Source organism: Fusarium phalaenopsidis (genome assembly GCF_050370095.1).
Source record: "Fusarium phalaenopsidis strain FUZ10S chromosome Unknown contig_32302, whole genome shotgun sequence".
NCBI classification, from domain to species: domain Eukaryota; kingdom Fungi; phylum Ascomycota; class Sordariomycetes; order Hypocreales; family Nectriaceae; genus Fusarium; species Fusarium phalaenopsidis.
In genome coordinates, this window is record NW_028145405.1 from 3253721 (window position 1) to 3275310 (window position 21590).

The 21590-nt window shown below is 55.3% G+C and overlaps 9 protein-coding genes across 9 annotated transcripts; 5 read left to right on the forward strand and 4 right to left on the reverse strand.

Moving 5' to 3' along the window:
• Positions 1-344: 344 nt before the first annotated feature.
• On the forward strand, positions 345-1640 carry LRP88_08365 (threonylcarbamoyladenylate synthase; the record flags this gene model as incomplete). The annotated part of the gene is made up of 1 exon (XM_083244873.1): positions 345-1640. The coding sequence occupies one exon, from the start codon at positions 345-347 to the stop codon at positions 1638-1640; it is 1296 nt and encodes a 431-aa protein (XP_083099367.1).
• A 164-nt stretch (positions 1641-1804) lies between these two features.
• Positions 1805-2525, reverse strand: LRP88_08366 (coatomer subunit zeta; the record flags this gene model as incomplete). Its single annotated transcript, XM_083244874.1, has 3 exons — positions 1805-2045; positions 2107-2347; positions 2414-2525. 3 exons carry the CDS (start codon positions 2523-2525, stop codon positions 1805-1807), a joined length of 594 nt encoding a protein of 197 aa, XP_083099368.1.
• A 338-nt stretch (positions 2526-2863) lies between these two features.
• On the forward strand, positions 2864-6035 carry LRP88_08367 (MCM DNA helicase complex subunit MCM4; the record flags this gene model as incomplete). The annotated part of the gene is made up of 3 exons (XM_083244875.1): positions 2864-3203; positions 3251-4123; positions 4177-6035. 3 exons carry the CDS (start codon positions 2864-2866, stop codon positions 6033-6035), a joined length of 3072 nt encoding a protein of 1023 aa, XP_083099369.1.
• A 194-nt stretch (positions 6036-6229) lies between these two features.
• Positions 6230-7989, reverse strand: LRP88_08368 (pyridoxal phosphate-dependent transferase; the record flags this gene model as incomplete). The annotated part of the gene is made up of 3 exons (XM_083244876.1): positions 6230-6958; positions 7013-7753; positions 7807-7989. The coding sequence occupies 3 exons, from the start codon at positions 7987-7989 to the stop codon at positions 6230-6232; spliced, it is 1653 nt and encodes a 550-aa protein (XP_083099370.1).
• A 614-nt stretch (positions 7990-8603) lies between these two features.
• On the reverse strand, positions 8604-11020 carry LRP88_08369 (VTC domain-containing protein; the record flags this gene model as incomplete). The annotated part of the gene is made up of 3 exons (XM_083244877.1): positions 8604-8885; positions 8937-10538; positions 10589-11020. The coding sequence occupies 3 exons, from the start codon at positions 11018-11020 to the stop codon at positions 8604-8606; spliced, it is 2316 nt and encodes a 771-aa protein (XP_083099371.1).
• Positions 11021-12443: 1423 nt separating this feature from the next.
• Positions 12444-13794, forward strand: LRP88_08370 (protein-arginine N5-methyltransferase; the record flags this gene model as incomplete). The annotated part of the gene is made up of 2 exons (XM_083244878.1): positions 12444-13707; positions 13760-13794. The coding sequence occupies 2 exons, from the start codon at positions 12444-12446 to the stop codon at positions 13792-13794; spliced, it is 1299 nt and encodes a 432-aa protein (XP_083099372.1).
• A 175-nt stretch (positions 13795-13969) lies between these two features.
• On the reverse strand, positions 13970-15651 carry LRP88_08371 (hexokinase-domain-containing protein; the record flags this gene model as incomplete). Its single annotated transcript, XM_083244879.1, has 5 exons — positions 13970-14393; positions 14444-14898; positions 14950-15360; positions 15413-15438; positions 15495-15651. 5 exons carry the CDS (start codon positions 15649-15651, stop codon positions 13970-13972), a joined length of 1473 nt encoding a protein of 490 aa, XP_083099373.1.
• A 2137-nt stretch (positions 15652-17788) lies between these two features.
• Positions 17789-19372, forward strand: LRP88_08372 (dolichyl-diphosphooligosaccharide--protein glycotransferase subunit OST1; the record flags this gene model as incomplete). Its single annotated transcript, XM_083244880.1, has 3 exons — positions 17789-18129; positions 18189-19040; positions 19093-19372. The coding sequence occupies 3 exons, from the start codon at positions 17789-17791 to the stop codon at positions 19370-19372; spliced, it is 1473 nt and encodes a 490-aa protein (XP_083099374.1).
• A 1162-nt stretch (positions 19373-20534) lies between these two features.
• LRP88_08373 (uncharacterized protein) lies at positions 20535-20747 on the forward strand (the record flags this gene model as incomplete). Its single annotated transcript, XM_083244881.1, has 1 exon — positions 20535-20747. One exon carries the CDS (start codon positions 20535-20537, stop codon positions 20745-20747), a length of 213 nt encoding a protein of 70 aa, XP_083099375.1.
• Positions 20748-21590: the final 843 nt, after the last annotated feature.

The following is a 21590-nucleotide window of genomic DNA, read 5'->3' on the forward strand; positions in this document are numbered from 1 at the left end:
TTTGGGCGCTGCCTGGTTGGGGCTTTGTTTGTCTGAGTGTGAGTCAAACCATGGATCAAAAAAGAGCAAGTCCCGTTAGTTCGTCATGATGAGTGAGCATGAGGATGAAATTTTCCATCGCACAACCATCACCAACCCTCACAACCAACCGTCTCTGTCGCTGTCGCTGCGGGCATATTTGCCATTTTACACCCTCTGAGAATACGGCTCTCTACTTCTTGCGTCGAAATTTCACCAATAGCGCACGCAACGTCGTGCCGCTTTTCACCCCACGGTCACATCCCAGTCTGCAACCACTTACATCGGCGCTATCCTCAAAATTCACGACACAGGCCTCGCCCACCATGGAGACGCGCATAGTCAAGGTCTCCAGCAAGGGGAGTCTGGGTCGCTTCCGGCCAGGCGAGGGACTTCCCAGGTTGGATCACTGGGAGGTTCAGTGTGAGGACAAGAGTGCCCTCAAAGCCCTGGAGCAGGCAGCCCACGAGTTGAGGACCACACCCACACCTGTCGCATTTCCCACTGAGACTGTTTACGGTCTTGGAGCGGATGCTACTCGGAGTCCTTCGGTTAAGGGGATTTACTCTGCCAAGGGGCGACCCTCGGATAACCCCCTCATCTCACACGTCTGCGACTTGGAAATGCTGCGCGAGTATATCGGCCAGGTCGAGGGAGGTCAAGATCCTATACCAAGTCGATACAGAACGTTGATAGAGCGTTTCTGGCCAGGGCCTCTGACCATCCTGCTACCGAACCCTCAACCTACAAAGCTGGCACCGGAGGTCACGGCAGGCCTCAAGACCTTTGGTGTGCGCATGCCCTCCTCACCCCTCGCCCTCTCCCTCATCAAGCTCGCCGGTGTCCCCCTTGCAGCACCGTCAGCCAACGCCTCCACCAAGCCCTCCCCGACCACGGCGCAGCATGTCATGGATGATCTAAGGGGGAGAATCGAGCTCATTCTGGACGGAGGGCAGTGCGCTGTTGGAGTGGAGAGCACCGTGGTGGACGGACTATGTGATCCCCCCGTTGTTCTCCGCCCAGGTGGTATTGGTCTGGATGAGCTGAGAAGCTGCCCTGGCTGGGAGGGTGCAGTGATAGCATACAAGGACCAGAGCGAAGAGGGCAAAGCCGCACCACGAGCTCCAGGGATGAAGTATAAGCATTACAGCCCCAAGGCCAGTGTGGTGCTCTACGAATCGAGTTGCGCCAGGGGTGCGACGGGAGTGGTCTCGTCTGAGCTGGCGACTGCGACGAATGGAGCCGTCAATGGCCATGCCACCAACGGCGAGAGAAAGACGAGAAAAATCGGAGTCATTCGTACTCAACGGTGGAAGCAAGGAGCTGGGTTGAGATGCGCCAGCCTTCAACGACAGAAAACAGTCGACGAAGATCGAGAGTCGCCATTTGAGGTGATTGAGGGCGATCTACTGGATGAGAATGAAAAGCCCATTGGCAAAATTTTGGATATTGATCTTGGAAAGGATACTGAGGGGATCGCCCGGGGCCTTTTCTCGGCGCTCAGGGAGTTTGATCGACAAGGCGCAGACACCATCTTCGTCGACGGCATAGAGGATAGAATCGACATTGCTGCGGCGGTCATGAACCGCCTTCGCAAGGCGGCGTCAGAGATTAGAGCATGAATGATGACATCAATTAGAACACCAGCACCCTGTATAAATGATCCCCTCCCTCCCGCCTTATCCCTTTATCGCCCAGACCGGTGGCATCAAGTCTTTTTTTCTCTTGTAGTTTGCATGCGGCGCTAGAATAACGACAAAATCCCAATGAACTGACCAACCCCCCTTTACAGACCCTGCCGGAGCCAGTCCGCCAGTTTCGACTTTCCTAGCTGCGCCAGGTTGTTGACGCCCTGCTCGCTGAGGTCGATGCGACCCACGGGGAGGTCCTGGGTGGGAGCCCTGCTCACGCGCTGGACGATGATGGTGGGGTCGGTCTCGAGGATGATGCCGTCGTCGACGATCTCGTCAATGGCGAGGGAAACGAGGTCGTAGTTCTCGACAATTGTCCGCTTGTCCACGGATTGCCTGCGTTTTGCGCCAGTTAGTCTACTGCGACATGATGAAGCAAAGAAGGGAGGGAACTGACTTGAAGAGAAGGTGGAGAGAGTCCCTCAGGGCGAGGACGGTGTTGTACAGCAGAATCTCGTTCTCGTCGACGCTGCCGACGACGTACATCATGACGTCCGACTCCATCTTGTACAGCACGATCCGGTTGTCGTAGAGGATGATATCGCCAGTCTGCTTGGCCGTCTTCTCAATGAGGCCCTTCTCAAAGGCCTTTTGCGACTTGACATCGGGGTAGGGGTTGGAGGAGGCGCTCGAAGGGCCTGTTCAAGATCGGTCGTCAGCGCCTAGGGACAGCTACACAAGCTCAGCTCAGGGGATCAATGTACCGTGGGGCGCTGAGTGCGGCGGCTGGAAGTACTTTGCGAATATCCGGGAGCCATCCTCGGTGCCCAGGATGAGGATGGCCTGGATGGAGAAAAGGGTCATTCCAGGAGACATGATTGCGGTTTGTGGTTGAGTAAAAGGCCGATGCTGGCTTGTACCTTGAATAGCTGGATGGAGGTCCCCCTCCAGATGCCAGCGATGCCACCTACATGCGATGGAGGGATGTCGGGCCAAAGTTTAGCCGGGCCCGAGTTGGGTGCCATGTGCATGGCCGTTTCTAATTGGAGCATCTCGCGTATCTCGACCACTTTACGCGTCTGGAAAAGGGGACGCGTCCGTCACCCTGCCAATCCCCTCCCCCTCATATTCTCCATCAATTTGCCAAAATCAACAGCGCCTCCAAAGGACAAGGTTACCTCTTGGACGACCAAATCCGTCAACCATCGCCCACAATGTCGTCACCACGGAGGACGCGCAATTCGCAGTCGGCGACCCCTCGCCGCTCTACACGCAACAACTCGGAAGCCAACGAGACCCCCCGCGGCGGCGGCAGCAGACAGCCCGAGCAGGCCTCGAGTCCCCTCTTCTATCAGTCGTCGTCCCCGGGGCGCGACCAGAATGGGCTCCCCGGCGATGTATCATCGCCATTGAGGCAGATGACCAACAGTCAGAGCACTCGTGCCCCCAGCGGCATTCCCAGCTCGCCGCTACGCCAGATGACGGATACTCAGAGTGATATCGATCCTGAGAGAACCCCTCGAGCCAACCCCACGACCCCCGCGTTCCCTGGAGGTAAGATGGTTCACAATGGTTGATAGCTCAGATGCTGACTTGTATAGGATCCTCGCCTATTCGATACGACCCCAGCTCTAGCCCTGGGCGATCCCTGCGACACCAGTCTGAATTTCGAAGTGAGGGTAGTGGCCTCTTCCTCAGCTCTCAGATTGGTAGTCCTGCCCCTCACCGTCGAGGAGACATCAACTCGGATGCGGCTCGAACCCCCCGTGCAGCTCGTCGAGTCATTCTAGATGATGCCGGCCGTGTTGTGCGTGAGGGGCCCGTGGATGGATCCGATGCGGCTTCCTTTGCAAACCGAGATCCCAATACCTCCGAGGCTGATGTCCTCGGCGGACAAGGACAGAGTCTGATCTGGGGCACGACTGTCTCTATTGACGACACCTTCGCCCACTTTAAGGATTTTCTCCGTAACTTTACACAAAAATACCGAATGTACCGCGATGGTGTGTCTGACGAGGATGTTCGGGCGGCCCCTGATGCTGAGTCGAAGCCGTACTGGGAGGCGCTCGAGAACATGTTGCTCCTTGGTACGACAAGACTCTATCTTGATATCTCGGACTTAAACCTCTATCCTCCTACCAGAAAGCTGTGGCATCAGATCCAGGCCTACCCCCAGGAAATTGTGCCTGTCATGGATCAGTCGGTTCATGACATGATGGTTGAGCTTGCTCGAGCCGAGACCATGAGATCTCGTCCCTCTCAGAGCAGCGCTGGCCATCAAGTAACCACGCCTGGAGCGCAGAGTTCGGAGCCCGTGTTCCCCAGTTCTGATCACCCTGAGGAGGCCCCAACGCCCCGAACTCAACCCGACCAGAACCAACCTTCGCTGGAGGACCAGGTGTCGTCGTCTATTTACGTTGTTCGGCCGTTCGGCTTGGACAAGACGATCAACCTGAGAGATCTTAACCCAACTGGTGAGCCCTCCCTGATACCCCGCTTTCTCTCGCTTTAAACTTATATGTACTAGATATGGATCGCCTCATCTCAATCAAGGGCTTGGTCATCCGAACCACCCCTGTCATCCCTGACATGAAGGACGCCTTCTTCCGCTGCAACGTCTGCAATCACTCAGTCAATGTTGGCCTGGACCGCGGCAAGATTCGCGAGCCCACCGAGTGTCCTCGCGAGATTTGCAAGTCCAAGAACTCGATGTTGATCGTCCACAACCGATGTTCGTTTGAGGACAAGCAGGTTATCAAGCTTCAGGAGACCCCCGACGCGGTGCCTGCTGGACAGACGCCTCACTCAGTCTCAGTCTGTGTCTATAACGAACTGGTCGACTTTTGCAAGGCCGGTGACCGTGTGCAACTGACTGGCATTTTCCGCGTCAGCCCCGTCCGCGTGAACCCGCGCCAGCGAGCGCTCAAGAGCGTGCACAAAACCTATGTGGATGTGCTTCATATCCAAAAGGTCGACAAGAAGCGTATGGGCGCTGACCCGTCAACTCTGGGCATCGCAGGCGAGGAGGAGGCCGAGCACGGAGAGAACGAGATGGAGGAAACCCGCACCATCAGCCCTGAGGATGAGGAGAAGATTCGCCAGACGTCGCAGCGAGACGACATTTACGAGCTCCTTGCTCGGTCTCTTGCCCCCTCGATCTACGAAATGGATGATATGAAGAAGGGTATTCTTCTGCAGCTCTTTGGCGGCACCAACAAGACGTTCCACAAGGGTGGTAGCCCCAAGTATCGAGGCGACATCAACGTTCTGCTCTGCGGTGACCCTTCGACGGCCAAGTCGCAGATGCTCTCGTACGTCCACAAGATTGCTCCTCGCGGTGTCTACACTAGCGGCAAGGGATCTTCTGCCGTCGGTCTTACTGCGTACGTTACCCGCGACCCGGAAACGCGACAGCTGGTCCTTGAGTCTGGAGCATTGGTCCTGTCGGATGGTGGTGTCTGCTGTATCGACGAGTTCGACAAGATGTCGGATGCCACGCGCTCCGTCCTTCACGAAGTTATGGAGCAGCAGACTGTCTCGGTTGCAAAGGCTGGTATCATTACTACGCTCAACGCGCGAACCAGTATCCTCGCCTCTGCCAATCCTATTGGCAGTCGCTACAACCCTGACCTCCCCGTGCCTCAGAATATCGACCTTCCTCCGACGCTCCTCTCCCGTTTCGATTTGGTCTACCTCATTCTGGACCGCTTCGATGAGAAGAATGACCGTCGTCTTGCCAAGCATCTTCTCTCGCTCTACCTGGAGGATAAGCCTCACTCGGCTCCTTCCAACAACGACATTCTCCCTGTTGAGTTCCTCACACTCTACATCTCGTACGCGCGTTCCAAGATTCAGCCCACCATCTCCCAGGAAGCCGCCCAGGAGCTGGTTGACTGCTATGTGGCGATGCGGTCTCTGGGCCAGGACGTCCGAGCTGCTGACAAGCGAATCACAGCCACAACCCGTCAGCTCGAGAGTATGATTCGTCTCTCCGAGGCGCACGCCAAGATGCGTCTTGCTGAGGTTGTCACCCGTGACGACGTGCGTGAAGCCAACCGCCTCATCCAGAGCGCCCTCAAGACTGCTGCCACGGATGCCCAGGGTCGTATCGACATGAGTCTTCTCACCGAAGGTACCAGCGCAGCGGACCGCAAGCGTCGTGAGGAGCTGCGTACTGCCCTTCTGCATCTCCTGGACGAGATGACGGCGGGTGGCAACTTGGTACGATGGGGTGACGTTGGCCGCCGGCTGAGCGAGGGTGCCAGCGTCCCTGTTGAGCAGTCCGAGTTCAACGAGGTGATGAGGGCGCTCGAGGCAGAGAACGCCATCATGATCACCGGCGAGGGCGCGAGAAGGACGGTCCGCAGGATTACGTCTGTTGCTTAAAGAGTGATGTGATGAATGGCAGACATGATGGATGTGTAAATGATATACCATGTAGACGACGCTTTGGGGGCTGGGGCGGGATTGGATCTCCTGGCTGGGTCAGGCGTTGGGCATGGCTACGTACGATAGATAGTTGTATTATCCTCATTTAATACCAATATTAAGTTGACAATCTCTATGGGCAGTTAGCACTATTACTTTGATCCTCGCTTGACCTCGACAGCCGCTTCCAAAGCGTCCCTCAAGGTGTCAATCAAGTCGCCTTCATCTTCAAGACCAGCTGAAATCCGGACGCTCTCCTCCTTGACGCCCAGGCCACGCATATACTCCCTCTCTTCGACCTTCTTTCCAAACATAACCATGTTATAAGCAAACATGATTGTAACGTGCCCACCGAGGTGTGGACTGGGATAGAAACCACAGCGGTGATAAAAGGCCATGGCGCACTCGACGTCGCTGAACTCGACCGTCAAGAGACATCCATAGCCTGGCTCAGGGAGCTCGGATGTTCCAGGGCGCATGACGGCGTCGTACTCGGTCTTGCTGGGTAGGAGACCTGGGTACTGCACGTTGACGACAGGCGAGTCGGGGGCTTCCTTTGCATCGTGGAGGAACTTGGCCATAGCAAAGGCGTTGCGATTGAGGATCTTTGTGCGCTCGAGAAAGTCGTGCGAGTTGGACAGCAGAACCTCTGCATCCGAAGCAAAGAGCTCGTTGTGATGCGATGCTTCAAACAAGGGCTTCAAGACGTCATAGTTGGGTGATAGAGGGTTGAGGACGATGGAACCGCCCATGACGTTGGACTGGCCGCTGAAGGACTTTGTGAGGGACGTCAGGAGAAAGTCGGACTGGGGTAGGACGTCGATGTTAGCGAAGCCACTGACTGTGTCGTCGACGATGAGGACGAAGCCATATTTCTCAGACTGGTCGAGTTAGTCCTGTCTAGCTCTGTATTCGAAAGGGGGGAGGGAACTCACCAGCTTCTTCAGACGGTACATGTCAGGGGTATCAAGAGTAGGATTTCCAGGAATCTCGACAAACACGTAGCTCACTGGTCTCGAGGCTTTCTTCTCCCCCTCGAGCCACTCCTCCATCGCTGAGAGACCTTCATTGTCAACCTTGCCAAAGTGCTTCCACCCGTGGGGGCACTCCTCGATGAGATGGTGGTACGTGTTGTGAAAGATGATGCCCAGCACAACGATGGTGCCTGGACGGTGTTCCATCAGGAGATTGCTTGAGTGAAATATGGCAGCCATGCCTGTTGGGTATAGAAACACGTCGTCAGGCGTGCATTTGACCTTGTCTGCGTCCAACGGGGCTCGCTGGAGGAGTTCAACGACTCTCTCTCGGATACCTTGATGCGCCGGACCCTCGGGCGTCCACGTCGGCGCCGGGAGAACATCACTCTCAATAGACACTTCCTTGATACTATCAGTCCCCTTCAAGAGATGCTCTGCTCCGCGGATAGAGATGCCCAGACCCGGATTCTGCCATGTGAGCATCATGGTGGGCATATACTGCGGTTCAACAAAGATGGTGTACACGCGATGACCTGCAATATCGACGCATCTGAGAGATACATCCTCAGCCTTCATGCGATGCTTGCCGCGACTCTCAAGAGTAATATGCCGGACCGTGTACGGCCATACAGCTGGGTTGAGGTAGACGAGAGCAGCTTTTCCCTCTTGACCAACACACTTTGCAATCTCTTGACCGAGCTGTCACACATTAGTCAAAGGGAGCCACAGCATGTTAAATATGGCATCCTCACCAATGCGGAAAAGTGTGTGGGTGCAAAGCGAGGATATATGTGAACAACCCTCTTCAAAGGTCCATGATCGCCATCGCGAACGGCCTGGGCGACGTCCCAACCGGGGAGGTTGGTGATGACGCTGTAGGGAGTCTGCGGAGGAGGAGCGTATCCAAACTCGGACTGGGTCTTGAGGATGACCATGGTGTTTTCCTGTCTGTTGATGGAGTCTTTGAGAGGTTTGAGGGGGCAATTCAACTACAGAGACACGAGGTCAAGCCCATCTTTATATGCGCACCATGTACAGAGACGCCATTGTGTCACCTGGACTCCAGCCACTCTAGAGAATAGCCGGGCAGACGCCTTGGTGATGGCATCTTCGGATAGAACCAAGTCTCGACCCAAAAGGGCTGAATCAGCTGAAATAAGCCCGCTCACCAAAGCTTTGTTAGTACACCTCCTTCACCGTGAGACAGTCAACGGCAAGGCAGTCTTTGGCGTTGACAGCTAAGCTCCCGTGGCACTAGCAGCACCAGCTTCGCCGTGTCTGGTCTGACGCATGTCACTAAGGCGCTTATCAAGCGTCGGGGACCATGGAAGATGCCGTGTAGCTGGATAGTTTTGCAACTTTAACTCTCGCACTAGCCAATGATATCACCCCCAAACTAGACTCACCTCACCCCTACAGTAGCAACAAATTCAAGCTTACCGCCTCCCAGCAGCCCCAAGGGCCGAGTTCATCTCTTTCCCCAACCAACCCCGTCCGGAATGATGATATACAACTGTCAACCAAACAGAAGAAACCCCCCCCCTTTCCTTTACCAGATCTTCCTCTCCCTGCCTTCGAATGCAAAGTTCAGGGCCACTCCCAGAAAGAGCGCCGCGCAGAGCACACTCGGACCCCAGCGGTCATAGTACTTGACAACCTTGCGCGTTCGTATCGCGTTGCTTCGGTACAAGTACGTAACCACCGAGTAGCAGAGACTCATGATGGCCAGGAGAGTAAAGGTACCAGCCACCCAAAAGTGTGCTGGCGTAGGATGGGTACCAAAGTTGAGCAGTGTCACAGCAATAGTGCCAATATAAATGGAGTATTCAAGCTGCACTCACGTTAGCCATGTCCACTTCATTACCAGGAAAATCCAACTTACCCATCCCAAAAATGTCCTCTCGGCCGCAAAGTACACCTTGGGCTCGACGCGCACAGGCACGTAAATCTTCTTTCCGTGTGGTGCCTTGAACTTCTTGGTCTGAATCTGCGCCGACCCAAACAGTGCCTGCAATCTATCGCTACGGGGCACCTGTGTGCTTCGAGGCGCCGGGATGGCATACTTGAGGGCCGAGACCACCTGGTGGGCGGCAGCTCGACTCTTGGTCGAGATGAGGGTTGAGTAGTAATGCCATCCACCTATCCTCCTGGCCTGCTCCAGCTCGAAGCTTTCATCGTACTCGTCATCCGAGTCATAGATGGGATAGTCCTCGTTCTCAGCAGGCAAGTCCGCAATTTGGCCCTCGACATCTGCGGGAAGGGGCCGGCGTCGGCTACCGCCCTGGGCGCTTGACTCTCCGTTGGTGGGATTGCGGCTCGAAGGTACCAGTTCCTCGTCGTCAGAGTCCAAATCGTCCTCGTCGTCCGAAGTAGTCGTGGTTCCCGACATGCCGGGTCGTCGGATACCAAAGTCGTGGCTGACGGGCTTGCGAATGTCCACATCCATCTGAGGCATCCAGAAAGGCAGGAGGTTGATCCGGTCAGGGAACAAGCAGGCTGTGCCGTGGATGAACTTGGAGAACTTGGGAACGGCTTCTACCAGGTGAGAAGAGATCAGCTGACGAACCCACTCAGGGGGCTCCTGTCCAGCCTGAGTTTGGAGCTTGACCTCCAGAACGGCATAAGGGAATCGCACAATATCCTCAGGGGGCAGCTGTGAGAATGGATAATCAATGCCAATATCCATGCGCCGCCAGTTATCTCCAGATCGAGTGCGCCCATCCAAGTTATCCTCTCGGATCATGGTGAGCTCCGTGTCGAGCGAGATTCGCACTCGAGCATCGGCGGGGAGCTGGAAAGCTGTGCGGTTGTAGAAGGATCGGCAGACAGGCTTATAACCCTTCTTGAGCACCGAGTACTGAATCTCCGAAGCCAGTCGCTCATCTTCAGCAATAGCCTTTTCAGACTTCTTGCCCTCCTTGCGCGCCTTCTCAAAGATGGCAGCAGGAAGCAGCTCTCCCCTCATGTACGCGTTGATGTTCTTCTCCTTGGTGGCGAATCGTGCCTTGACCGACTTCTCGCCAGTCCAGTCCTCACGATGCGTCTTGCGCTCCACAAAGATGGTCTCGGTCTTCATTCCTCCATACCATCTCAGACGAATCGCCTCGGCACCCTCAGTCTTCTTCAATCGGCCCTCGTACAGGTCCCAGGTTTCGGGGTTGTCGTAGTAGATCGAGGTAATGGCGGAATCCTCGGGGTCAAAGTCCTTGTTGGCGTTGAAGACAAGGACGGGCAAGTGCTTGAGGATAATGAGCTTCAGCTCCGTCACATTGTCAGGGTGAACCCAATATTTGGTCGTCTGTCGGATAAAGTTGGCCTGGCCACCACCAGCAGCGCTATCGCCCTTGACAGGGTTGCCTCGCGTTCGGACAAGATCGTAGAGCTTCGACAGCTTAATGACGGACGCATCGTAGTTTTCCTTGTAGAAAGGCTTCGCCTTGAGTCGGGTATCGAAGACGGGGCGCAGGTGCCATCCGGTCAATTTCTGTAACCATTAGAAGAGCTCGATCGGCACGGTTAGCATGGGCAGCTTACGTCGTGCTTCTTGATAATCTTGTAGAATCCCGTGTAGTTGAGCTGAACAAACTTGGCGAGATCGTGGACGTCTGCGATGATATCACTGAGATCCTCCTCGAGAAGCATAAACTCCTCCTCGCTGGGGCCGTTCTCGTCGAGACCGCGCTCGTTGAGGCGATTGACTACCTCCTTGACCTCGCGCTCACTGACAGCGATACGGCGCGAGATCTCCATAGCCTTGACCTGCTGCTTGGTATGGACCTTTTCGAGCTCGGCCTCGAGCTTGCCGACGAAGCGCGTCTCGTCATCCTCGGTCCACTCAGGCCCCTTGGACCCAACCTTGATAGGACCGGTAGGATGCTTGAGCTCGTCCTTCAGTCCATCGTAGTCGATGTAGTACCATTGGTACTCGTGGATGACGCTGGAGCGGAGCTGCTCGCCGAACTTCATGACGACGACGCCGGGCCGGACCGTGGGGGTGCGTTTGCCCGAGCGGGTGCTTGTCCAAGTCTTGGAACGGGTCTTGAGGTCCTGGACGATCAGCATGAGCGCATTGAACGAAGTTGGAGTCGACACCCAGGAGATGGATGTGATGTGAAGTGACCAATAGCGGACGCGAGAATGATGCTGAATCAAGGCCTAGAAGCTCATGAAGAAGGGAATCGATGCAACCAGACCATACGAATCAATCGATGGATTGCCGGTGCTGGCGCTGATGCTGGTGATGGTATCCAGGTCTTCGTATGCTTACCTGTGGGAGAAGAAAGAGAGGGAAAAAAGGTCAGAGACAGCGCACGAAGTTGGTGGAGTGTGTGTTGCGAGCGGAGGAGGCGCAAACTGGGCAGATGAGACGGCAGGTACGGCACGTCTCGTACTGTTGTACTCTCGCCTGTAGGTACGGTAGTGCCAGGTCGAAGTCGGGTTTCCCTTGAGTCGCTTGTTGATCTGTCGCTCCAAGGAAAGGCCGTTCGCCCAAGCAGAGAGACGCGGCAGGTCGTGCACAGGGTGGAGCTTGTCCACTAGCGCTCTTCTGCTTAAGCGTCAAGCTGTTGCTCGTCGTTTACCCTTGGTTCGGCGAGACAAGCTCGAGATGCTTCGTGTGGGATTGGCCAATCGCGTAGCTCATATGCGGAACGTGCACGTCACTGCAAGGAACCTAATGGGTAGAGTTCTAGCACTAAAATACGTAGAAGAGCCTGCCCGTCGTGCTAGGGAACCCGAGGTCCACTGAGTTTTTAGTGGCCGTTCCCCGTTCTCTTCTCCCTTGAAACCGACCTGAGGAGAGACCTCGCTCCAGCGGCACGCCAGTCTTTTCATACCTGGTCACCACAGGTAGCTCATTAATTAGCCCAGCCTCACTTCCAAGGAATGGCCTCGACCATCCAGGGTGCCTGTTGGTTCTCTTGCCACAACTGCGCTAGCAAAGCAAAGCAAATGCAAGCAATTGAAAAGTGATGCAACCACGGCAAGCTAGACCCTGTCGGCATCCTATCCGGCCACCGAGCTGATGCAGTGGAACCGGCCCCCGACGGGCCCCCGGGCAGGCTTCGGAGCGGGGCAGAGTGGATGCCTCTCGGTAGAGAATTCGATATTTCCTGCGTCGTCCGGCGCATCGGTCAACCCTAGCTCCGGCCGAATAATTTTTTATGTATTTTTTTCTTCGTCCTCTTTTCGGACTCGGTCGACCCGCGGTTTGACACTCACTTCGGTAGGTGCCGCTCCGATTGCCCTTGTCATCTCTTTCACCCTTGTCTGATTTCCTGGTGGTAGCATTGATACCCGTCCTCGAGCGACCGATACCCGAGATCGATTTCGTGTGCCCCTCTTACAAACCCACGACACATTTTGTGTGTGTGCCCCTCCACAGCCCATCATGACAGCACAGACAGCGAAGATCGATGACTCCATGCCTGCGCGCATCTCCTCGGATTGCCCAGACGATATCCGAGAAGTTCTATATCATGCATGGGGCCATGACCGGAGCGGTCTGAAGGCTCTCCTGCGAACCACCGGCAAGGCCAACGCTCAGGATATCAAGACAGGCGAGACACCTCTACATGCAGCTATCCGCGCCTGCGGGCCAGCCTCTCCCGAGGATGACAGCGCTGATCAAGAGGAGGACGGTTGTGTTGAGGAGGCCAAGGAGATTATCCAGGATCTATTCCTCAACGGCGCCATCTGGAACGATGTCGACAGCAACAACGAGACCCCCGGCTGCGTCGCCCTCCGACTCGGCCGCAAGACCCTATACAATCTGTGCGTCGAGGCTGGAGTTCGCGCAGAGCTGCTCTTTGCCTTGATGGGCGGTGACTATGAGCAGCTGTCCTCTGGCTCAGAAGACGGCGACGAGATGCACATAGATGAGAACGAAGACGAAGTCCCCCAGCTCGTATCCACCGAAGAAGTCGTCGCCGCTCCCGAAGAGGCCAAATTCGTGCCCCCCGATGCAAAGGAGAAGCCCGTCACGAGCGAAGAATACCTCAGCTCCAAGTTGACATACGACGACGCCAAGCTCGTCGACTCGGACCTGAACGGTGTCATGATGGCCTGGGAGACCGACATCATGCGCCGCTCCGTCGCCGCCCTGGTCCCCGACTCGTCCCCGGGCAAGCGAATCCTCAACATTGGCTTCGGCATGGGCATCATTGACGGCATGTTTGCCGACCTCAAGCCCTCCCGCCACCACATCATCGAGGCCCACCCCTCCGTCCTCGAGCACCTCGCCCAGCCGGGCTCCAAGTTCGGCCCTGAGTGGGAGAAGAGCGGGCCCGAAGAGGGCGCCTTCAAGGTGCACAAGGGCAAGTGGCAGGATGTGGTACCCAAGCTGCTCGAGGTTGGCGAGGTCTACGATGCCATCTACTTTGACACTTTTGGCGAGGACTACTCGCAGCTGCGTCACTTCTTCACCGAGTGCATCATCGGCATCATGGACCAGGAAGGCAGGTTCAGCTTCTTCAACGGACTCGGCGCGGACAGAAAGATATGCTACGACGTCTACACTAAGGTGGTCGAGATGCAGTGCGCCGATGCCGGCCTTGACGTCGACTGGGAGGAGAGCGACGTCGATATGGCTGGCCTAGACCAGGCTGGCAAGGGAGAATGGGAGGGCGTGCGGCGGCGGTACTGGACCCTCGACAGTGAGACACCCAACCATTTGTTTCTCCGAATTGTGCTGACATTATTTCCCAGAATACCGGTTGCCCGTTTGTACATTCATGGGCTAGACGCTCAAGTGCAACAGGATGAGGGAGGGTTCGTCTGTGACACGCTGTTTGGTAGTCCTCAAGCAACCCCCTTGCCTCTATTCGTGCTTCATTCATGTACACGTCTATCTCCGTTTTGCCCGTTCCTTTAACCATTGATACCCACCCGCGCCTTTGATTTATCCGTCCCACGCTCTCATTTGAAGTTCTCGGGGTGGAGGATACCCGCCAGGTTGCCCTCGTTGATTCGCTTGAGGGTCAGGGCGGCGATCAGGGCGGCGCCGACACCGCTACCATCTTCGGCGGCAAGGACCTCAACGGGGTCCTCGGCCCTCTTGTTCGTCTTCTTGGGCCAGTCGAGAATCTCCCGCAGAGCCTGGGCGCCTCGCTCCTTGAAGAAGGGGTACTTGTTGAAGACTGAGCCATCGGCACCGACGTGGCAGGTCTCGTAGTTCTTCTTCTTGCAGACAGCAGCAACACCACACGCCGAGAGACGAGCAGCTCGTGTGCCGATAAGCTCAGCGGTCTTGCGGATAAGCTCCAGCTCAGGGCGTGTGCAAGCCAGGTTGAGCTTGGATGAGAAGAGGTCGTATGTCTCCTGCAAGTTCTCAAAGGGATCCCTAGAAGCGCAAGGTTAGCTAGATCATGGTGTCAGACACAGGCAACATACTCCTCGATGAAGGACAAGAAGGAAGCATCCAGGCTGTAGGGCTTGCGGAGCAAGGAAATGTCCTGGTTCTCAAAGATGTGCACATTCTTGTTGTCATGAAGGTCGACCATGATAAGTCGGAAAATTTCGCCCAGGTAGAGACCGGCAATCATCTTCTCGAAGGCCTGCTGGCCAGGGCGAGGAGACTCCTTGTCGATGATGACATCGTAGACAGTTCGAGGGAGAACCTTGTGCTCGTTGTCAAAAGCTCCCCACTCGCAGTTGATGGCCATGGGCAGGTCAGGGGGGAGGTTCAGGTGAGCAAGCTTGGGAATGGAGCCGCAGTTTTCAAAGTAAGCCGCGTTGCAACCAGTGCCGAAGATGCAGCCAATCTTCATGTCCTCATCGGTATAGGCCGAAGCAATCAATGTACCAGTAGTATCATTGATCAAAGCTGCCAGTTTGATGGGCACACCCTATGACATCTTGTCAGCGGTGTATCACAGGATTGGTGTGGTTCAACTTACCCGTCGGGTCAAAGCCTCCTCAAACATGGGAACAACGTTCTCGCCCTCGACGCCTTCAATGTCGAAGCCCTTGGTCCATCGCTGAAGGATACCCTCATCGATGTAGTTCTGAGTAGCGGGGTAGGAGAAGGTGAAACCCAGGGGAAGCTTCTCCATGTTGGTACAGTCGCCATGGTGTGTTTCGAGGAACTGGAAGAGACAGTCGGCGATGTAGTCCCATAGCTCCTCCGAGGTAGCAGACTTGAGCTCCTCAGGCATGCGATACTTGGACTGAATGATGTCGAATTCCGACTTCTCCTCTGTGAGTGTGATCTGACAGACTCGCAGGTTGGTGCCGCCCATGTCCAGGGCCAGATAGGTACCAGTCTCGTAACCATCGGGGAAGGACATGACCCAGGTAGGGTTCATAGGCTAAATGTTGGTTAGAAGTGTGATTGATATGCTGTGATGTATAAAAACTCACGATGCTGCCACCCTCAACACTGAGACCTGGGAATGCAGGTTAGCCAAGTCGGGTCATGATGCCACGGATTTCCTGGATTTACCCTTGGCAAGCTCAGAAACGAAGTGGTCGGTGATCTCCTTGAGCTTGGCAGCGTCGACAGTCAAGAGCTTCTCCAGCTTGTGAATCTCATCAGCCAAGTCCTTGGGGACATCGGCCATGGATCCTGTCATTATGTCGTCAGCGCTGAAGTGCGGCATTGTTGCGTCTGTTTTGTGAAACAAAAGAAATCGCAAGAAAAGGTAGACGGTGGAAGTTGCTGAAGGAAGGAGCAGACGGGCATTTAGCTTCGTCAGCTGTCAACACTGCCAGTAGTGCAGTCGCCGCAATTATCTTGATATGGCACTGGCACTTCAGTGTAACAGCCCGCTAGTTGGCCCACAGAGATCAATAGACTCAACCCTTGGCGATCGTTCGTCTCAACATTCCTGTTTCCACCTTGAGATCACGGTGACACGGGTGGTGGCGGTGGAAGCGAAGGTATCGATCGATCGCCCACACCGACGATGAAATGAAACCTCGAGGGACGATGAAACAAATATTCAACCAGATCTCGTCCAACGACGCACCGCATCCTCGCAAATCTCTCAAGGAAAAGACGACTTCGCCTTTTACACGGATGCTCCGGTCCAAGGCCGGACTGGGCGGCCGAATCAACAGCGTCATCACCACGTATCTCGGCCATGGCTGTCAGCCCCACCAAGCCATTGTCAACGGGCAAAAGCTAACTGAGCCAGGACAACGTCCATGTCCAAGCGATGGCACACCGAGACCGTTCCCAGTAAAACATGCGGCACATCACAAGACACCGAGCAGCTTGATCAAGAGAGCATACGTACCCTTTCGGGAGGGAGGACGACGAGGTCCGAGGCCGACCATTTTGTCGATGAAGGTTTGGCGGGGTTGGCGGGGTAGTTCTGGTTGAGGCTGACAAGAAGAGGACAAGACGCGCGGAGCTAATCAGGGACACACGGTCGAGAGAAGAGCAATTGACGAGTCCAAACCAGAATAAGGAATAAGGGGGACACGGGGGTTTTAAAGGAGTTGGGGTGGATGGTGAGCGAGGTGGAGCAGGTCGAGGTGAGTCGAGGTGAAGACGCCAACCAGCCAGGTCGCAGCCGTTGAGCGGGAGATGCAGCAAGGTTGACCTCAGGGAGTTGGCCTCAAGCATGGAACCTGGAGCTGGAGGGGAGGTCCCGTCAGGTACTTCTACATGTCAACAGCTCTGGGGATGTATCCGGCGCCTCGCTTTGGCCTCCCAGCAGTGCGTGCCGGGCCAATTGCGTCCCCGGATGAGACCCAACTCGCCCATCTCCGGGCCCCCAGACCCCTCGGCGGCCGCATGTTTCTGTTGTCAATCCATTGCAGTGGTCTCAGCTACGTAATGTCTTTATCTGACCGCTTGCGCTGGTTGCACGAGGACTGGCCCCAGGATAGGAAACAAAAATAAACTACTAAAAAGGAAGTAAAAGAGAAACCGCTGCCTGGCCAAACATGGTTCTAGGTTCGATAAGCTAGCTCCTGAGGAGGCGACGGTGGCTTCCCGGCGCCCGACGAGGGCGTGGGTGATGCAGTCTGGTCCGGTCTTGATCGTCTCCAGATCCCACGCCCTAGGCGAGGTAGTGTTGAGCTCTTGTCGGCCCGTTGTTGGAGGGGGCAACAGCTAGCAGCGATAGTCGACTCAACAAGGCGGGGGAATGCGCAGTAATTGCCAAGATGCTTCCCACGTCTCAAGAGGGGGGCCTCACTGATTCACCCAGAGGAAAAAGCCACCCCGTACACCGACAATGCGGATGGCTTCGTCTTTCTCTTCCTCGTGCGCATATGCACCAGGGTCGGGGGACTTGGGGGTCGGCCGTCCAGCAGCTTGGTGACATGATGTCAGGGCCCAGCAAGCCACATGTGACCTAAAACCCCTTGGTGTTCGTGGGGGGAAGGGCCAGTACCTGGCTTCTCTGCCGGCCGGGTACCTTGGGCTCGTGAAGAGCTCTTCCAGGTTTGCCGGTTGGTGATCTGATCTGGCGTTTTGCCTATATGAGCTATAGTTGCCGTCCCGGGCTCGGCGCTACTATCTGCCGAGCTCCCAAGCTTCAGGTGGCCTCTGATTGGTCAGTTAGCTTACCCTGCAGCTCCCGCTGACGCGCGCCAAATGGGCAACGTATGCTTTTTGGGAGCTGTCTCAGGAGGACTCGCGAAATCGAGGTATCTTGAGAGTTGCGAGCTTGCAACAACCAACCTCGACCACGATTTCTCCCGGCACCCGGCCTCCAATTTCCATCTCCAACAGCTTTGGATCTGCTCGGTCAATGAGCGATCCCCCTTTCTAAAGCTGTCATCATGAAGCCGTCCGCGATTGCTACGGCGCTCCTGAGCTTCGTCTCTACTGCCCTCGCGAGCGCAACCACCGAGACCTCCAAGGTCATCCTCCCCGCCGACTTTAAGCCTCCCCAGGTCTTCAAGAACGCCAACCTGGTGCATGTCATCTCGCTCGAGAAGAATTATGTCAAGGAGCAGATCAACGTCCTCATCGAGAACGTCGCATCCGAGCCCCAGACCGACTACTATGTGCCATTCACTGCCGACCAGCTGTCCCGTGTAGGTGGCTTCGAGGTCAAGGATCGCAAGGACGCAAGCGCTGGACCGTTTGTGGCCGAGGTTGTCGAATATGATGCCCTCAGGTATTTATTTGTGGCTGACCCTGGCATGTGCCACCATGATGCTGATCCCATCGTTCCAGTGATGTCCAGTACTACCGCATCCAATTGCCCACTCCCCTCAAGGCCGGTGCTCAGCAGACCCTCGGCATCACCTTCTACTATCTGAAGGCTTATGCTCCTCTTCCCGCCTCTGTTGCCCAGGACGAGAACCAGTTCCTCGCCTACGACTTTTCCGTCTACGCCCCGTCGTCCTATCCCACCCTCAAGCAGAAGACCGAGATCAAGGCTATTTCGTCCTCCATCCCCGACTATACAAAGCTCCCTGGAAGCGGCAATGTCAAGGAGTTCCCTACCAAGCAGGGTAACAAGCTCACATACGGCCCCTTCGATGAGAAGCCTGCTGGTGCCGTCTCCCCAGCTCAGGTTCGGTTCGAGTTCACCAAGCCCGTCACCCACGTTGCTGAGCTCAACCGTGACATCGAGGTCAGCCACTGGGGCGGCAACATTGCCTTTGAGGAGAAGTACGATCTGTACCACCGAGGTGCCAACCTCTCGACCCTCTTCAACCGAGTCAAGTGGGCGCAGTCGCAGTTCTACAACCCCACCACCCATGCTCTCAAGGAGCTCCGAGTTCCTCTCCAGATTGGAAGTGTCGATGCCTACTTTGTCGACGTCATTGGCAACGTCTCGACCTCTCGCTTCCGTAGCAACAAGCGAGAGTCTCTGCTCGAGCTGAAGCCCCGATACCCCCTGTTTGGTGGTTGGAAGTACCCCTTCACCATTGGATGGAACTCTGATGCTGCCAACTTCTTGCGCCGAACTGCCACTGGAGGCTACGTTCTCAAGGTCCCCTTCTTGGAGGGCCCTAAGCAGGCCGAGGGCATCGAGTATGAGCACATCAACGTCAAGGTCCTCCTCCCCGAGGGCGCCGAGTAAGTCTAAACAAAATTGCACTGGGTCTCGACTTGTCTAACAATGAAGCAGGAATGTCAAGTTCTACACCAACGTTCCCGAGTCGGCCATTACCTCGACCTCGATCGATCTCACCCGAACCTACCTTGACACCATTGGCCGAACGACCGTGACCATCAAGGCGAGAAACCTTGTGGATGAGTTCCGGGACCGACAGCTCATCATCTCGTATGATGCGCCTCTTGTGAGCGCTCTGCGAAAGCCCGCTGTCATCTTTGTCAGCGTGCTGGCAGTTTACATCACGACCTGGGCGCTTGGCAAGGTGCAGACGGGATTCAAGCCCAGGAAATAAGATATATAGAAGGAGGGAACATTGTTTTTTTTGAGCGCTCTTCACACTTGCATGAACAGCGGGAGCTGCTCCTGGGCAACGATGTAAAAAATGTAACATAGAAAGGGATTATAGTTTTCTATTGAAATGGATTTCAGCCGTGAATGGGTCTGGTGTACTAGGCGCATGTCATCTGACAGCTGCCACAAAGTTGTCAATTGTGTGACGGCCTCAACCCAATGGTGTTGGTGTCAGCGCTGGCAAACCATTGTATAGCTGAGAAGAGGAGTACAAGGAATAGGGTTGAACCAGGTAATGGCGAGGAAACATGCATCAGCTGTGGTTTCGCATTCGTAGATGCCTAGATGCCCTGTTGAGTTGGGTTGAAGAGGAGGAGTGCTTGGACAGAGACAAGTGTGGATAGAGGCAGTGCCGCTGTCAGATGATGCCTCAAACTGGCTCTAACATGAACAAAGTAAAACCTTTGACTCGCTTCATCCGAGGTTTCAAGCCCAACAAAGCCACAATAAGGCATCTACTAGCCCAACTGGGGCTGACCGAACCCAAGGTCGTGGGAAGTTGGTTGAGCCTGCATCCTTGGAGCCCAAGTGGTCAAAGACTCGGCGTCCGTCAGAATAACCAGCTAGGTCTAGGGTGGTTGAGAGTCAGGGCTAGCATCTGCAGGGCATTCTGCTGGTTCCATATTGGCGGTTACTTCCAGTGACGTTACCTGCCTGCGGCGCAAGCAAAGTCAAGTACCGGTATTTGTTCAGCCGCCCGTCAGCCAAGGCCGTGTTTGATGGTGTGTACCGTACTCTAGGTGGAGTGGGTGGGCGAGGCACGCTCCGATGGTCATCCCCGTCAAGGACCCCTCCCCTTGCTTGCGTGGTGGTGGGCATGGGTTTAAACCAAAGAAACCGGGCAAGACGCCAGCGTCAGTCATGGATGGAAAGCCAACTCACTCGTATAAGATGATGAAGGGGTCCCCTCCCAAAGTTTTTTCCTTTGTATCTTTTCAATCAACTTGACGAACACTTTAAGCGTTAACTTGCGCTACGAACCTCTTCTCTTCAAGCCAGTCTACTCAGTCGCTTCCTCTCGACTTACACGATTCGCTCTCTGAGCCACCAAACCTACCTATCAGAACTCCCTTTATCAGCATCACTGCTTCAAGTCAGCCAAAATGTGCTTCCGCACTGAGCCCAAGACCAAGTACTACTATCACGAGGAGATCATCCCCGCCCGGCGTCACCACGGCCACCATCACCACCATCACCACCACTCCCGCTCTCCTAGGGCCAGTTACACCAGCGTCACCCGCCGGTCCTACAGCCACAGCCCCAGGGCTAGCTATCGCACCAGTGGCCCCGTCGCCTACGAGACTCGCTACGTCTGAGCACTTCTGAGCAAGCAATGTCAAAAGATCTCTCTCTCGATGACGTTGTGCTGAATAGACTGGTGATGATCTATACTTGGCGGTTGAACTTTAGCGGCATTGGTGGCTTCTTTGACGTGTAACGCGAGACGCGACATGTATAATATGATATTGAACGGATCAAGTGGACGAATGGGACGGCGGTCATTTTGTTAAGCTGGGCGTTTTTTGTTATCGTGGAGTAGGGCAGGGCAAGCAATACGACGAAATGGGTTAGAAACGTTACGGGCTCATAACACGAAAGAAACAAATATAAAGATTTTTTGTTCCATTTCTTGAGCCTCACTCACACCAGCCTTGCTTCAGGTTCCGGGAGCCACGGACCTTGGTCACTTCCATGACATGGTTGAGCTTGACTGGTGGTGTCCAAAAAAGAAGCTGTTGACGTAGCTGTCGCCTCCGGCGGGGGTGGAGGGTCCCGCTCAAGGTCGCAGGGCTGGATCTGTGAGGGCGAGTGCATGACATCACCCTGCATTCCATCGCCATCATCATCGCCGAGGTCCCTCCAAGAAAAGAAAGAAGAGAACCTAACTTGGGTGATGTTGGTGAAAGTGCGTGTGTGTGTGTACTGTACCTTGTTAGCTGAGGACGGGTCTAGCCATCTTGTCTGCCGAAAGCAGGGAAGACGGCATCGCAAACGTCAGTTCTTGAGTCTTGGAAGGGTCCTCGTGGTTGTTTAAAGCCTGCATACCCCTGCTTGCAGCCTTCAAGGAGCTTCTCACATTGTAACCTCTTGGTGCGGACGACGACTACGATTTACAAAGTATTTCCTCACTCGAAGCGACCCTGCAGCTAGATCCTTCC